The sequence below is a fragment of the Micropterus dolomieu genome, linkage group LG10 (genome assembly GCF_021292245.1).
Source record: "Micropterus dolomieu isolate WLL.071019.BEF.003 ecotype Adirondacks linkage group LG10, ASM2129224v1, whole genome shotgun sequence".
Classification (NCBI taxonomy): Eukaryota; Metazoa; Chordata; class Actinopteri; order Centrarchiformes; family Centrarchidae; genus Micropterus; species Micropterus dolomieu.
The window spans coordinates 7,019,730-7,035,269 of NC_060159.1; the positions used below are offsets into that span (position 1 = coordinate 7,019,730).

At 39.7% G+C, this 15,540-nt stretch overlaps 2 protein-coding genes across 3 annotated transcripts in view; one reads left to right on the forward strand and one right to left on the reverse strand.

The window, feature by feature from the left end:
• Positions 1-849: 849 nt before the first annotated feature.
• Positions 850-7,779, forward strand: LOC123977464 (proteasome subunit alpha type-6). Of its 2 annotated transcripts, none has more exons than XM_046060167.1 (7): positions 850-1,047; positions 1,959-2,053; positions 4,430-4,511; positions 5,263-5,418; positions 5,559-5,737; positions 5,930-6,024; positions 7,574-7,779. In XM_046060167.1, exons 1-7 carry the CDS (start codon positions 972-974, stop codon positions 7,629-7,631), a joined length of 741 nt encoding a protein of 246 aa, XP_045916123.1. In that variant the 5' UTR covers positions 850-971; the 3' UTR covers positions 7,632-7,779. The 2 variants fall into 2 exon arrangements, with proteins under 2 accessions (XP_045916123.1, XP_045916124.1); XM_046060168.1 differs by lacking the exon at positions 850-1,047 and adding an exon at positions 1,178-1,212.
• A 2,713-nt stretch (positions 7,780-10,492) lies between these two features.
• The window catches only part of nfkbiaa (nuclear factor of kappa light polypeptide gene enhancer in B-cells inhibitor, alpha a), a 7,305-nt gene continuing 2,257 nt past the window's right edge, over positions 10,493-15,540 (reverse strand). Inside the window, exons 2-7 of the mRNA XM_046060166.1 lie at positions 12,612-12,966; positions 11,969-12,074; positions 11,620-11,827; positions 11,416-11,504; positions 11,040-11,300; positions 10,493-10,930 (exon numbers count right to left, since the gene is read on the reverse strand). Coding sequence (XP_045916122.1) covers positions 10,901-10,930; positions 11,040-11,300; positions 11,416-11,504; positions 11,620-11,827; positions 11,969-12,074; positions 12,612-12,966 — 1,049 coding nt within the window. The 3' untranslated portion in view covers positions 10,493-10,900. The remainder of the gene's footprint in view (positions 10,931-11,039; positions 11,301-11,415; positions 11,505-11,619; positions 11,828-11,968; positions 12,075-12,611; positions 12,967-15,540) is intronic.

Consider the following 15,540-nt stretch of genomic DNA (forward strand, 5'->3'; position numbering starts at 1 on the left):
GCACTAATGATGCACCTAGTAAGTGTTCCAGTAAGACGTATAAATGAGCCTGCATGCACAGGGCCTTGCCTTTTAACTTCCCACAGTTGTAAAAAAGAATAGTATTAAGTGTAAATATTGAAATGAATGATTGGCTGTGCATGCTGGCTTACTGTCACAATGTCATGGCTTAGAGGGACACTTAAGTGGAACGGAGCCATCATTTTCCAACAACAGTATGACATGCCTATAATTTATGCTGAATCCCAATTCCGTACCACATAATGATTGTATACAATATGCACTATATATTTATAATATATTTTTTTATGATTTGTATACAAGATGTCAAAATACTGTACTGTAAAATTTTCTTTTTTTTTTAAACAGACAAAAAAGACAAATATAAGGCCTGCATTCAAAAAGGTTCCTTGAGTAAAATTTGAATTATTGTCAATAAAATGTACATAGATATCTAAAGTACTCATGGACGAAGACATAATGATCCTTGTCAGTGTTATATTATGAAATAAGCCTACTGTGTTATAAATTTGGATTATTATTAGGCTATTACTAATGCAATTATGTGTAAATAGCTTTTTTGCATTGAAGCTGGTCAAAGTATAGCTAATTTCAATTGCTTAATTTACTGTTGGGTAGTTAAACTTATTATTTATTTTTTATGTAAAATGTGAATCAGCAAAGTAGCTAGTAAATATAGCTGTCAAATAAATATAGTGGAGTATAAAATAGCCTATATTTCCTTCTACATGTACATGTATTTTAAAATTGTAGTAAATTTTACTTTACCAAAAAGCATGAACACCAAGCGCTACCAGAATGTGACTATCGCCATGGAAACGAAGCAGGCCTCTCACACCGGATGAAGTTCGTCCCATCAGTTCAACTTCCGGGTGGAAATATTGTGCATGAAGTCAAATCTGCTTGCAAATTCATTTGGACGAACTTCTTGGCCAACTTAACCTTGTAAAATGTCCCGAGGCTCAAGTGCAGGGTTCGATCGACACATCACCATCTTCTCTCCTGAAGGAAGACTCTATCAAGTCGGTCAGTGTGTGGATTTGTTCAGACAGAAGCCGGCTCGCAGGCTTACTTGTTTGCTAGCTAGCTAAATGCTCTGTCATGGTTCGCGTAGCTTGGCTTCTAGCTGATAAATAACACCCAGCCAAAGCGAAAGTAGTGGCATATAAAACCGTGAAAGTCGCACTTGTGGTGAGCCAGTTGGTATTTTATGTCTACTTTGCTGGTGCTGCAATTATACAAAACAGCGGAACTCAGAAGAGCTAGCTGGCTAGTAGGCTAGTTAGCATGGTTAGCATTGCATTCAAGCAAGCTGATTCATTGCTGAAAGTGTCAACTTGCTATTAAGTGTTGCTTTTTTACGGTTTATTTAAATTTGTATTTTGATTAAAACTGTCTTAATTATTATAGCATTCAATCGCAATGACAGCAATTGCAAGTATTTTTTATAATACCGCAACCGTTAGTTGGACGTAAAGGGAACATCCACTGTAAAATATTACCGTTATGTTCCTATAGTTTGCGGTTTAATTCGTGGAATTGATCCAGTTTCTTCTTAGGCTGAACTGGACATGGACAGGACTTGTGTTGATGTCATCTTATCAACAACAGTAAATAACAAAACAAACACAATAATACAGGGGGTATTCCCCGATTGTGCAGCCATAAGTCCTACAAGTAACCCATGTTTTGATGCAGCATCTCATGCAAAACGTCTGTGCACCCACTGAAGCAGTCAAAGATTAAATGTCAGCTGGCCACTCAGATGACACCCGATAACAGTTCTTTGTTGCTAACTTTCCTGCTGATGTAGACAGCTGTCTGTGTTTGCACATATTGAACCTGCTGTGCATGTTGTTTACTATTCCCCACCATTCAGGGCTGTTGTCAGATGAACATGTACACTCAGACACCCACTTGTCTTGCTTTGTTTGCAGAATATGCTTTCAAGGCCATAAACCAAGGTGGACTCACATCAGTAGCAGTCAGAGGGAAGGACTGTGCAGTTGTTGTAACACAGAAAAAAGTACCGGTGAGTTAATATCAGTGCTTTGTTTTCACACTGCTGTTTACATTTGGAATTATTGTATTTTCAACTCGATACGGTTCATTCGTCAAGTAAAATGTATATCCTTCACTTTTTGGAGGCTGTTAAGTAGTGGTGGGAATCACCAGAGGCCCCATGATATGATGAATCACCATACAGTGGGGCCAAAAAGTATTTAGTCAGCCACTGATTGTGCAAGTTCTCCTACTTAGAAAGATGAGAGGTCTGTAATTTTAATCATAGGTACACTTCAACTATGAGAGACAAAATGAGAAGAAAAAATCCAGGAAATCACATTGTAGGATTTTTAAAGAATTTATTTGTAAATTATGGTGGAAAATAAGTATTTGGTCACCCACAAACGAGCAAGATTTCTGGCTCTCACAGACCTGTAACTTCTTCTTGAAGAAGCTCTTCTGTCCTCCACTTGTTACCTGAATTAATGGCACCTGTTTGAATTCGTTATCTGTACCAAAGACATCTGTCCACAGCCTCAAACAGTCAGACTCCAAACTCAACCATGGCCAAGACCAAAGTGCTGTCGAAAGGGACAGGAAAACTGATCCGTGTTAAGAAAGAAGGAAGGAATGAACGGGGCTATGTATTGTGAGATTTTAAGCCAAAACCTCCTTCCATCAGTGAGAGCCTTGAAGATGGAACGTGGTTGGGTCTTCCAGCATGACAATGATCCCAAACACACCGCTCGGGCAACGAAGGAGTGGCTCCGTAAAAAACATTTTAAGGTCCTGGAGTGGCCTAGCCGGTCTCCAGACCTCAACCCCATAGAAAATTTGTGGAGGGAGTTGAAAGTCCGTTTTGCCCAGCGACAGCCCTAAAACATCACTGCTCTAGAAGAGATCTGCATGGAGGAATGGGCCAAAATACCAGCTACAGTGTGTGCAAACCTGGTGAAGACTTACAGGAAACGTTTGACCTCTGTCATTGCCAACCAAGGCTATGTTACAAAGTACAAAGAGTTGAACTTATTGATCAAATACTTATTTTCCACCATAATTTACAAATAAATTCTTTAAAAATCCTACAATGTGATTTCCTGGATTTATTAAATTTTTTTTTCATTTTGTCTGTCATAGTTGAAGTGTACCTATGATGAAAATTACAGACCTCATCTTTCTAAGAAGGAGAACTTGCGCAATCAGTGGCTGACTAAATACTTTTTGGCCCCACTGTACTTATGTCACAATACAATGTTATTGCGATTAAAAAAAATATTGCAATATATTTCTATTTATGACCTTTTTCCAACTTCAAATTGTGTCCCCAAAGGAAACCTATTTTTCTAGTGGACTGAAAGAGCAATTTATTTTATTATTATAGTACCAAAAAGTAAAATTCTCATGTACTATTTATATAATAAATGATCGATACTTGATGTCCGTGTATCGATACAACATTGCCATGGAAAATATTGCATACTATGCTGTATCAATTGTTTACCCCCATCCCTAATATTAGGGGTATATTTATCATGAATTATGAATGAATGAATTCTTTAATTTGATGGAGAGAAAAACACACATAGCACTGCAGTCATCACATGGATTTAAAAATCACAAAATCACAGAGAATGAACACAGTAAGGCCAGAAGGCTTATTTCCATTGTGGTCCTCTAGTATAATACAAAACACACCACAAGAAAAAGAAAAATAACAACAAGACTGCAAGCGGAGACAGTACAATCAGCGTATAAATAGCAGGCGACAGGGTAGCTATGTAAACACGCTCTTGTTTTCTTGGTCATAAAAAATGAATATGCGACATGGTGCTGTGTAACCATTTATTTAAGGCCACTTTAAAAGTGCTCAGTGAAATACTCAATTTCAGATTTGTGGGCAGATTATTCCACTTTACTGCTACACTGTAGAGAAATGTGTTTTTGCCGCGCTAGGCTATTGAATCAAGAAGGTTAAGTGTGTCGAGCTACTACAAAGTAGCTTTGCTTGTCTCTTAGTTGTGAGAAATCAGTTATTTTGCTTGTATGTAAAATGTTGAAACATTGACAGATGGTCATCACATTTTTAGAGCCCAAAAGTGGTATCCTAAATTGTTTACTTGGTCTAACCAGCAAAAGACTATTGTTTCCAATTTATTTTACCTGAATCTGGAAAAAGCAAGAAATTTAATCTTATGGCTGAAGACATAATCGCATACTCTTGATTATTTTACCAAAAGTACCTTTGAATGCGGCCTGAGAAGGTGATGTGTGTGTTATATTTTGATGCGTATTTATCCTGATCACATGAATGCATAAGGCACTTTTTAATTTAGTGTCAGGTTAGTATTCTGGATGCGATAAGGACATGAAAAGATGAACACTCTCCCTTTCTTCCTTGAAACAGGACAAGCTTCTGGATGCCGCCACAGTCACCCACCTTTTCAGAATAACAGATAATATTGGATGTGTAATGTCTGGGATGACTGGTAAGAAGAAGACGTCTCACTTTGCAGGAGACCTATTCTAATGTTATAAAAGGAGATTAATTTAATTGGCGCTCACACTTTGCAATGTCTGTTATGAATCATTGGAGTTAATTATTTTTAGATTTTATTCAAAGAAGTCCAGGAATTTATCTGATTTTAGAAAAATACGCTTTTTAGCACAAACAATCTGCGTTTAATCTGTTTGATATTTTCTTACATAGGGTGCATATTAAGCAGCGTCATTTAATTTTCTTAATTTTAATTAAGAATTTAAAAAGAATCTAAATTTTCACTTTCTATTATTGGAGGCATTTTTGGATCTTTGCTCATTGTACCTTTTTGGTAAACTATGGTGGTCAACATTTATGAATTTATTTATTCATTTATCCTGCAGCAGGAAAGGCAGTATCTTTTTCAGTACATGGGTGCAAAAAAAAACAAAACAGGCTGAAAACCACTTTAAACCTCTTAATATAATTTCAAGTATTTTCAGCTAAAAATGGGAAAATTGAAAGTGACTGATCTTATTTGACATCTCTGTTCTCCCAAGTCACAGAATTTACTGTAGCTGATGGTTCCTCTTTCTAAACAAGTGTATGTTTGCTATGAGGACAGCTTTCTTTTCATTTAAACATTGCATTTGAGATTTGAAGCCGCAATATGGCTGCATGACAGTTAAAATGGGTGCTTTGAAATAATCGACCACCCCCCCCCCCCCCCCCCCCCCCCCCCCCACTCTGATCTCTTGCAGCTGACAGCAGGTCTCAAGTCCAGCGAGCTCGCTATGAGGCGGCCAACTGGCAGTACAAGTACGGTTATGAGATCCCAGTGGACATGCTGTGCAAGAGAATCGCTGACATCTCGCAAGTCTACACGCAGAATGCTGAGATGCGACCACTGGGCTGCTGTGAGTGTACTTGTTCATTCTCATTCGGGGTTTTCTCATGACAGCAAAGTTGTGATTTGGCATTAGACAAATCTAATGGTGTGAAACACTGAAGCCAAACGTTGCGATCACAGTCCTCTCCGATTGCCTGTTGCCCGCAGGTATGATCGTGATCGGCATAGACGAGGAGCACGGCCCCCAGGTGTACAAATGTGACCCGGCAGGCTACTACTGTGGTTTCAAGGCCACCGCCGCCGGAGTGAAGCAGACAGAAGCCACCAGCTTCCTTGAGAAGAAAGTGAAAAAGAAACTGGACTGGACCTTTGAACAAACTATTGAGGTACCAAGGCAATCTTTTTACAGCAGGTTGATATGGGAGGAATGTGAAAGTAGCTTCAGAGGCGGTCCAGCTGTTTGGCTTCTAATGTTATAACTATTATTTTAATGTCAAGTAAATTAAACAGAAATATAAACACAATCTTATCTCTCTACCTAAACTCCCCTTTTTTCTTCCCCTTTTTCTCCCCTTTAGACGGCAATCTCTTGTCTGTCAACTGTTCTCTCCATTGACTTCAAGCCTTCTGAGCTTGAGTTGGCCGTTGTCACAACGCAGGACCCCAAGTTCAGGTAAAAGACCAGCAATCCATGGTCATTTGGCAAATACCTCTGGTGTTGGAATTACCCCTGTAAAATGAGAATAGCAGTTTAGAAATAACATGTCACCTAATGAGACTGAAGCTCATTCTTATTATAATGTGTTAGAATTATGGCTGCACCTGACCATTATTTTTCATTATGGATTCATCTGCCACTTAATTTATCGATTAATAGATGAAAGAAGACTCCATCAAGTCAGTCAGTGTGTGGATTTGTCCAGACCAAATCCAGCTTACCTGTTTGCTAGCTAGCTAAATGCTCTGTCATGGTTCGCGTAGCTTGGCTTCTAGCTGATAAATAACATCCAGCCAAAGCGAAAATAGGTGCATATAAAACCATTGAAGTCGCACTTGTGATGAGCCAGTTGTTAGGCTAGTTAGCATGGTAGTATTGCTGTCAAGCAAGCTGATTCATTGCTGAAGTGTCAACTTGCTATTGAGTCAATTGTTACAGTTTTTGAAAGTTAGTTTAATAGTAGCAGTTTGAATGGTTGTATATGGTCACTTAGCAAATACTACTTCTGTTGGAATTGACCCTTCACTAAGCCACGCCCCGAATATGCAGCTGGCCAATCACTCTCTAACTGAGGTCCAACACTTTCATGGCTGCGCTCTATTGACTCTAATGTAAAAGGCGTCGTCATATCTTTTCCAAGAAATGGTCAAACACTATTCCTGGGGCACTTGTAATAGTTACAGTCGGTACCCAGAGAGGTTGAAAGGAGAAGTACGTACCTTTCTAAAACCTAAAACGAATCCAGAAAAATGTAGGCTGTGGATTGTTCCTAATGTAATGTTAGTTAGCTAACTTTAGCTATGTTATAAAGCACTACTGTCATGCTTTTAATGATTGTAAAAGTGAACAGAGACCTAACGTTACCCCACTGTACAGGAACAGTGTTGATCCTTAATATCGTTGTCCTCTTTCTCAATAATCAGGTAATACGGTGGTTCGCTTTTACTCTGTGATCGGTAACTGTTAGGCTTTAGCTTCTGTCTTTATTTTTTCAACCTTCAAATGCACAATGCAACTGCTTCTTTCTGAGATCGCTTTTTACAAAAATTAGACAATATTTCTCCGGGGAGTCCAGTAACCGACAGCAGCAGCGCCATGATAAAAGTCCCGACAGGTCTGACAGTTTGTCAGAGTTAGCAACAGTAACTAAGGGGGGCGTGGCTTAGCGAAGGATCAATTACCCCTGTAAAATGAGAATAGCAGTTCAGAAGTAATATGTCACCTAATGACACTGAAGCTCATTCTTATTATAATATGTTAGTTAGGGCTGCAACTGAACATTATTTTCATTATGGATATACCTGCCTCTTATTTTCTCTATTTAATAGAATAATTTTTTTCTTTATAAAATGTCAGAAAGCAGTAAAAGAGCCTGTTATAGTTTCCCACAACATAGGAGATGTACTCATAATGCTTCCTTTGGTGAACCAACAGTCCAGCAATCCAGTCACTATCATATATGGCAAAGAAAAGCATCAAATACTTAAATTTGTCTTCTCTCCAGGATTCTGACAGAGACTGAAGTGGACACCCACCTAATGTCCCTGGCAGAGCGGGACTGAGCGAGCAGAGGTCGCCTGTTGGATTCAAGTAGAGCATGATGGGATATGCAGTTCCCAGATGGAGGTGTTATCTTTGTTCGCTGTACATTTACCCCACTGTTTCATTCAACAATAATAAAAAATAAAAAAGTTTTTTGGAGTAAAATAACCACCCGTTTCATATTTATTGTGAAGATGTATGATTTTGCATGTTGTAACATGCATATTATACATATATACAATATAGAAATATTTATGTAGGCTTTTGAACTTCTGGCCATGTAAACAGAAGCATCTTGTTTCATCAGCTGTAGTTTCGTCTGTCGAAGTTGAATTTGCAGCAGGGGAAAATTGTTTATGGGAACATGAGTGGTTCAGAGCTCAACCTCTGAGCTTCCTGTTCGTGAATGCAGTGAAATGAAATTACACGCCGAGGTGCTGTGGAGAACTTATTTTACTACACAGTGATGTAGAGCTGGTTTGACCTCATTTTCTCAACGTTTAGACTTTTTTTTTTTTTACGCGCATGTAGCATGTCAGAAATAGATTACTTCAACTCACCGGATATCTCATACAACACTAGCAGTTTCTCTTTGCGAAGGGAAAATTTGTTCCCCTGGCATTTGGCCCCTAGTGTGTGTCAGGGGGAAACAGTGGTTAAGAATTCTAGACAACGACCCTGTCTCAGCTCAGCATTTACAAGTGTAATGTCATCAACATATGATTAGAAAGGATGATCAGTCATTCTCAGTTGCTTTTAGACCATTTCCCATCAGTCATTTCATCACTTCTAGTCGCTCTGCGTCTTTTTGCCGCTGTAACAGAAATCCAGCTAAAATATCAAGTGTTTCCCTCCTATAATAATCTTTAGGACTTTTTTTCTGCTGAGAGTAGAGCTCAAAGTCTGTGACTCTTATGTAATTTCCACTGTCCTTAAGAAGTTATAACTTTGTCCTTGGGAAAATCCCCCTGCGCTTCTCTACAGGTCCACAATCCAGTTAATGTTTACAGCCATGAGGACAATTACAGGCTAGATTCAGTATACACCGCTAATAAACCAAATCACTGGGTGACATTTTCTGAGCACTAAATGAGTGTTTGCTCCAGGTTTACTTCATACTGGGAATTACAGTGGGTTGTGCTGGTCATTTCAGGTAATTCCTTTCTGAAAAGTTCCTCTCTATTGTGCACACATCTATCAGCTGACCAGCAGTGGGATGTAACTAAGTGCATTTACACAAGTACTGTACTTAAATTTGAAATACTACTACAGTTAGACAGCTTCAGTTACTTTACAAATTAAGATTTTGGCATACAAAACCTGAAATATGATTTTCAGTTATAAATTAAACTACCCAACAGTTTATATAAGTACAGCTGAAACAGTTGGTGACCTGACTGAAAATTAACTATTCAGATGATTGTTTAGATTAGGGGTTTTTAAATTTTGAATTGGTTTGGTTTGGTTTTTAATGTTTGAGACTGTGGGCCTCCCTCAGACAAACCTTGGAAAAAGGGGCCCCCTTACTTTTTTTAGTTTGCTTAGTTTCACTAATATATAGTCCACTATGGCTGTTTAACTTCAGACAACTTCAAATACATAACAAAGGTCTGTCCTAAGGCATTTATTCGTTTCTGACTGTATTAAAATTGTATCTCTGAACCACCTCTTTCACCAAATCACACACACATTTCGGCTATTCTACTATGTGATCTTCATATGATAATGTAATAATTTTCCACTTGTATTTACTTAGCCTCCCCCGAAACAGTTTGGAGCCCCCCTGGGGATGCCCGCCTCCCACTTTAAAAACATTCTCATTCTTTCCAGCTTCTCGACTTGTGATCTGCAGCTTTTACTTTCAATAATTTTAATTTATTTTGACTAATTCTGAGGTTTGTTGCGTTAGTTGGACAGAACAGGCGTTATGTCACTTTGGGCTCTGAGTAATTGTGACATCATTTCTCACTTTTTCCATTTTTACAAATCATATAAAAGATTAACCAGAAATATAATCAGCAATTTCATCAATTATGAAAATAATAATTACACAAAATAGTTTAAAAATGAGCTCCACTTCAACCAACTACAACAGTAAAATCCTGCTTTTATATTAGTGCATGCTCTGATATTTTAAATGATGGTTTGATTGTATTTTCTGTGGACCCCAGGAAGACTAGCAGCCACTTTGTGGAAGCTAATGGGAATCCAAGTAAAGAATAAAGAATGAGTAAAAGGAGTAAAATCTAACGATATTGTTTATAATAGAACAGTCCCAGGGGCTATTATAAGTTGCCTTTTAATACTTTTAGTATATACTGACGTTTTACTTAAGTAACATTTTCATTGCTGGACTTGTTCTGCCTAAGTACCAAACTGAATACTTCCCACACCACTGCAGCTGACAGGTGAGTGTTATACTTCCCACATTGCTGCACTTTCCTGGCCATTGTCACACATACTTCTTAACTATCTCTGGCACATTTTCCCACTTTGGTAAAGACATTTCCACCTTAAAACATTTCCTTGGCATTTCTAGCCAGTGCCAGTTACCAGCTGCCATTCAGCCGTAGTACAAGGGTAGGGTGGAATATTTAAGTACATTATGTTCCTCTTACGCTGCACAGGGACTTTCAACACGGTGACTCAGAGACCCGGTGACCTCGCCCTAACAAGGAAATCCCAGACTGTTCCAAGTGGCTGAGTGTGATCGCTTTCGTCTGTGTATCTTTCACAAGTCTGGGGGATGACTCTCTTCCTTGTCACTCTGTGTAAGTGAGAAATGATGATTGTTTTACAGCGTGGAAAAGCTGCGAAACAGTCATCACGTGGAAGGAAATAACACTCATGCTGAGTGAAGGAATCACACCAGTCAGTGCTGTTTAAATTCATAAACTTCTTTTTATTCTTAACCATTTTTTGTTAATAGTGTTTAAATTCACACACAACATATGTACAGGTAAAAAAAATAATATCTCTGTATGTACAATATATTACACGTCTTCTCTGGTATGTACACATCAATATATATTTATACAGTATATGAAAGGACTTTATGGAGGTCGTGGTCTTGCTGTATTATTGTTTTTTGGTGCAGATCGTTCTGTGATCTGGACCGCACTTGACCAGACTTGACACCGTCTTCATTCATGTTTGTGGTCCCAAGACCACCGCCTGTGGACCTGGACCTGGACGGGGGACGCGTACTGACATGTCCCTTGATGTGGGGCCGTGGCTGGGCAACCCAGTAGCAGCTTCACTTTCTTCACCAGTAGAGGGACAGTTCTGTTTATTTTCCAAACTTTATGTCATCGTACAGCTGTAGGAAAAAAAACAAAAAACCCGTCAGGAACCCATAATTTAAAGACGTGATTATGTGAAATCTTAGGCCGATATTGCCCATAAATACATTAAAATCAGAAACTGACCTCATCTTCCGATACGTCCCCCTCCTCCATATCGCTCTCATCTGATTCGCTCTCAGGCAGCTCCCTGAGCTCCTGCGCCGTTCTCTCGTACAGCTGGTGGCGGATCTCTTCGTTTTGGCGCCCGTAAGTGAGGTGGTACGCTGTGAAGCCGCCATAGTTAAAGCAGTTAACGTCGGCGCCAAGGTCAAGGAGGCAACGGACCAGTGCGAGGTTCTGGAGATCCACGGCCAGATGGAGTGACGTCCGCCCACTGCACTGTTCCTATAGGAAACAGCAGAAAGAAATAATGTTAGGTTCCTGCTGCATGTGACTGAGCTTTTCCTTTAGACATCTGTGAAAAGTTAGTCTGGCTGCGTTTGGAGTTAATGACACCTACCTGTGCATTGATGTCTGCACCCAGATGAACGAGGTTTTCAACCAATGAAATGTAGCCGTTTATGGAGGCCAAGTGGAGGCAGTTTTGTCCTGTGAAGAGCAAAATCAGGAAAAGGCTTGGTTAACAACCCAAATCCAGAACTGCATGGGTGAAACATGATCGCCTGTGTGCGTCTTTAAAGAGACTACTTGAACTCAAACTTACCACTGTAGTTGGGGAAGGACACGATAGAGGTGAGGTGGCGTTGGCAGTTCTGGGTAATGACGCCAAAGCAGGCGAGGGAGCCCTTTTTGCAGGCGATGTGGAGAGCCGTGTTCCCGCTGTCATCGGACAGCCGAGCGTCACAGCCGGCCTTCAGGAGCCTCTCAACCAACTGGGGCTGTTCTGTGATCACTGCTAGGTGGAGGGCAGTCTGGGGAGGACACATTTATAAATTATATTTAGTTATTGTCGTGACTTTAATGGCAGTGTGTGTGTGCATGATGAGGAAGGCAGGGGTGTATATTTTGGTGATTTTGGTGTCTAATTATTTGGGTTTGATTTGGATTATTACCTGTCTCTGGTGGTTCTGTACATTGAGGAAGGGGTGATTGTGGGACAGCTTGATCATCTGGAGGGCATGTTCAGTGGCTTCATGAATGATGGCCAAGTGTAGAAGCCTGTGGGGTGAAGGGGAGGGGGGGGGGTTAGTTAAAATAGTGCTTTTCAAAAGAGAAAAAAAAAAAATTACACACAGAGGAAATGGTTCCAGCCAAATAAGAAAGAACAAAGCCAGAGCAGTGGAGTGTTTCGCAAGAATGGAGTTTTGTCGGGTTATTTCCACCAGTTGTGGCTTGACACATCTGATGCTTTATCAGTTCCTGGCAGCGGGCCAGGGACTTTCCTGAACTCGCAGAGCAGAATTTAGCACCGCCCAGACTGCGCTCTCGGCCAAAGTACACACACGCATACGCACACATATACACAAACTGAATAGCTGTGCTGCACACACACACTTTTAAATGCCTCTTGTTTTCGTGCAACTTTAGACAATTTCATGCCTGCTTTTGCAGCTTTTCAGCATCTTTTCAGTGCATTGGGTTTAGAGTTCGGATGCTGCACTCTACTGCAAAACTCCCATTTGATTTAGGCAGAAGGGTCAAACTTGCAAAATGCATAATTGCAGTTTTAAATATAATTTAGAAAAGTGTACTTACGTGTCACCGTCTTCAGTCACCGCACTTCTCCAAGGCTCGTATTCCTGTGTGAGGTCCTCGCTTGTGCTCACAGCCATGTCCTCAAACTCGTTCACCAGCTCGTCCTCCTTCAGGGAATCCAGGCCGCTGTCAAAACGGTCCTCTTGGCAGGGCAACATTTTCCCGTGTTTGGGCTCCATGTTGTCCAGGTTATAATCCATTTGATTGTGGTTAGATACTCTGCGGACGTCCATGTAGCTGAGTAGCAGCTCCGTCTGTATGCAAAGGTCAGGGAAGTGTAGTGCAGCTGAGGAAGGCGCACTGGTTTTGTGCTCTCGGCGGGCGGAGCCTCGGCGGGGATTTCCAATTGACTTATCTTAGAAAAAGCAAGGGAAATCACACCGTGCCGTGCTTTTGTGAGAAAAATCCCCCCCCAAAGAGACTCAGAGTGAAAACTTGTAGTTTCCTACTAGACACCTATTTTCACCTGTGATGTAGGTTAGGGGACATGCCATTATTTATTTCAATGAATGAGACACGATGGGCATGAATGAGAGGGAGACAGCCCCTGACTTGCTCTTGAAGAATTCCCTTCTGCATTGGGGAAATTATCTGTTTCAAGTGGCTAACCAAATATTTTCCATTTATTTTCCATCTGAGTTTGGCCAAAATTTAAATTCGTTTAAAAGGAGACTCTCAAGTTTCCAATATGAAGTTGAGTTCGAGTTCATAAACCATAAGAACCACACTGTGTTATTATCTAACTTCTCTGAATGAGAGGATTATGTGGCTGTAATAACCATAAAGATAATTTTGCTTGCAAAGCACATATATTTTTGCATTTATCTCGCTATAATGGCACAGCCTCCTACACACTTGAATACCACAAATACATTTTATTTAACCACTATGCTTTATCATTACTGAATTAGAATGCAGGATTTGCAACATTCGCTTAGTTTGAGGTGTGGGGTTGGGAAACACATTTATATGTATGCATGTTCTGCATGTGTTTATTTATTTTATTCTACTTAAGATTATTCTCTTTCACCATCAAACACTTTAAGAGTCTCAAAGTTGACATGCCTCTTAATATAGGCTATTCATCATCATTATTATGGCATTTTCTTTATAGGTTTTTTTGACCTACAGTACATTTTCATGGGATTTTCATGTGTGAAAATAGTGCATATGTAAAAACACAACAAACTTAATCCACATTTCTGTCTGATTCAGGGAGTTAGACAGAAGAAGGGGGCAGGATTTCCACATTTGTCTCTGTACACTGTTACTCTACAAAGTGAATTTAGAGCACATGCAGAGGGGGAATAATTCTAAAGTTTCCTCACTGAGACCCATTTGTGAAACCAGCATTGCATGCTCCACAATAGGATGTTCTGGACTTACCCGTCTAGTGTTGTACATGCTTAACACACCCCTGGAGGTGAAATCCTGCACAAATTACTTTTTGATGCTGTAAAACACTGTGTTAAACTTACAGAAAATGTATAACTTTACTGTGACGTTTGGTAGGAATTTTTAATATTTTCTTTGTCTTTTTTACACCCCCCCCCCAGTGTTTTGATATTCCTTGTGATTCAAAAAAAAAGTTTTGACAATTTTTTGTCCCTCAGTTGCTTTGAGGAAATTCCTTTCTGTTGCACAACAAGTGCGTGATAGAGCTACCTGTCTGTGCTCCCCTCACATTTAGAATAAAAATTCCCAGGATTACTTCTGTTTAAGGTAGGCTTGGTTTAAACATAGCAACAGTATCCCAGGGGAGGCGATACATATACACTAGCCCAGCAGGCCTGTGATGTCACTATCTCTGTCTGAGTGTGCGTCACGTCAGACAAACGTCACTTGTACAGGCTCACACCATCTCCTGTGTGTCTCTTTTGAATGCCAGACATTCTCTTAGAAGTATGATGCATCTAGGACAAACTGTTCTTGCAGCCCTGTGTTTTTTCTCCTGTTGCCAAGATTGCATACTTGTGTGTATATATGGTCAGATATTCACCCCACATGGGAAATACTGGGACTTCCTCTTTACATATTTGGGTTTTGTATTTTTTTTGGAAAGCTGTGCAAGTAATCTTGTCTCTGCTCGCCTTGTGTTTACCACTTGTTGCTATGCTACCAACCGCAGAGAAAGTACTGACGGCAGTTTTGTGTCAAGTGCTGTACATTGCCCTCTGTCTGTATGTTTGTAAAGCACCGATTATCTGTTTCAGCACAGGGCATCACACCCTGTTGGTGAACTGCTTAAGTCATGAAACTCTCCCATTTTCTCGACTGACCAGCTAACACCCACCTCACCCTGCATCAAAAAAATGGCTTGTTGATGGTTTATTAGGTACAAGCTAAAAGTAATACAGTCTAATACAACAGCTTTGTGGTCAAATCTGCCACCATGAAGGCTATAATGTTCAGTTTTTGTTACTGTCTAGTGTTGATTCAAATGTACGATAATTTTGGAGCATGTGGTTTATGTTGCTGTTTAGTTATATAGTTCCTGGGTCTACCCTCATTGATATAAATGGAGTGGACAAACTTTTATTAACCTCAGCATAATTCAATGCAATTCTACAGCAGCGCAAACTGCAGCCACAGAAACACCTCTTTAAAATACTAAATAAATAGCCAATATAAAAAATACTGCACTAAAAGTTAACTTTGTAACCTTCAAGGATTTATTGCAGAGCTGCTAGAGTGTATTAGTTAAGTATGTCCAGTTGGTTTTGCATATATTGTATACCAAATTTGGAGGAAAGTCATTGCTATGTATTTTTTAAAGGAAATGCCTCAATGTTAGAAAAATTGGTGATTTTCCATACCTTCATTCCAGCAATCATTTTACAGTAATAGGTACCAAAACTTTGATAGGTTTAAGTGATGGAAATCTAAATTGTGTAAGCCTTTCTTAGATTTGGAAAGTTTTTTTCTATTT

Excerpts from the sequence above, each read along its gene's own strand:
- LOC123977464 (XM_046060167.1), top strand. The coding sequence starts at position 972 with ATGTCCCGAGGCTCAAGTGCAGGGTTCGATCGACACATCACCATCTTC. Across the intron at positions 1,048-1,958 it reads AGGAAGACTCTATCAAGTCG|AATATGCTTTCAAGGCCATA; the intron begins GTCAGTGTGTGG and ends CTTTGTTTGCAG. Across the intron at positions 2,054-4,429 it reads TAACACAGAAAAAAGTACCG|GACAAGCTTCTGGATGCCGC; the intron begins GTGAGTTAATAT and ends TCCTTGAAACAG.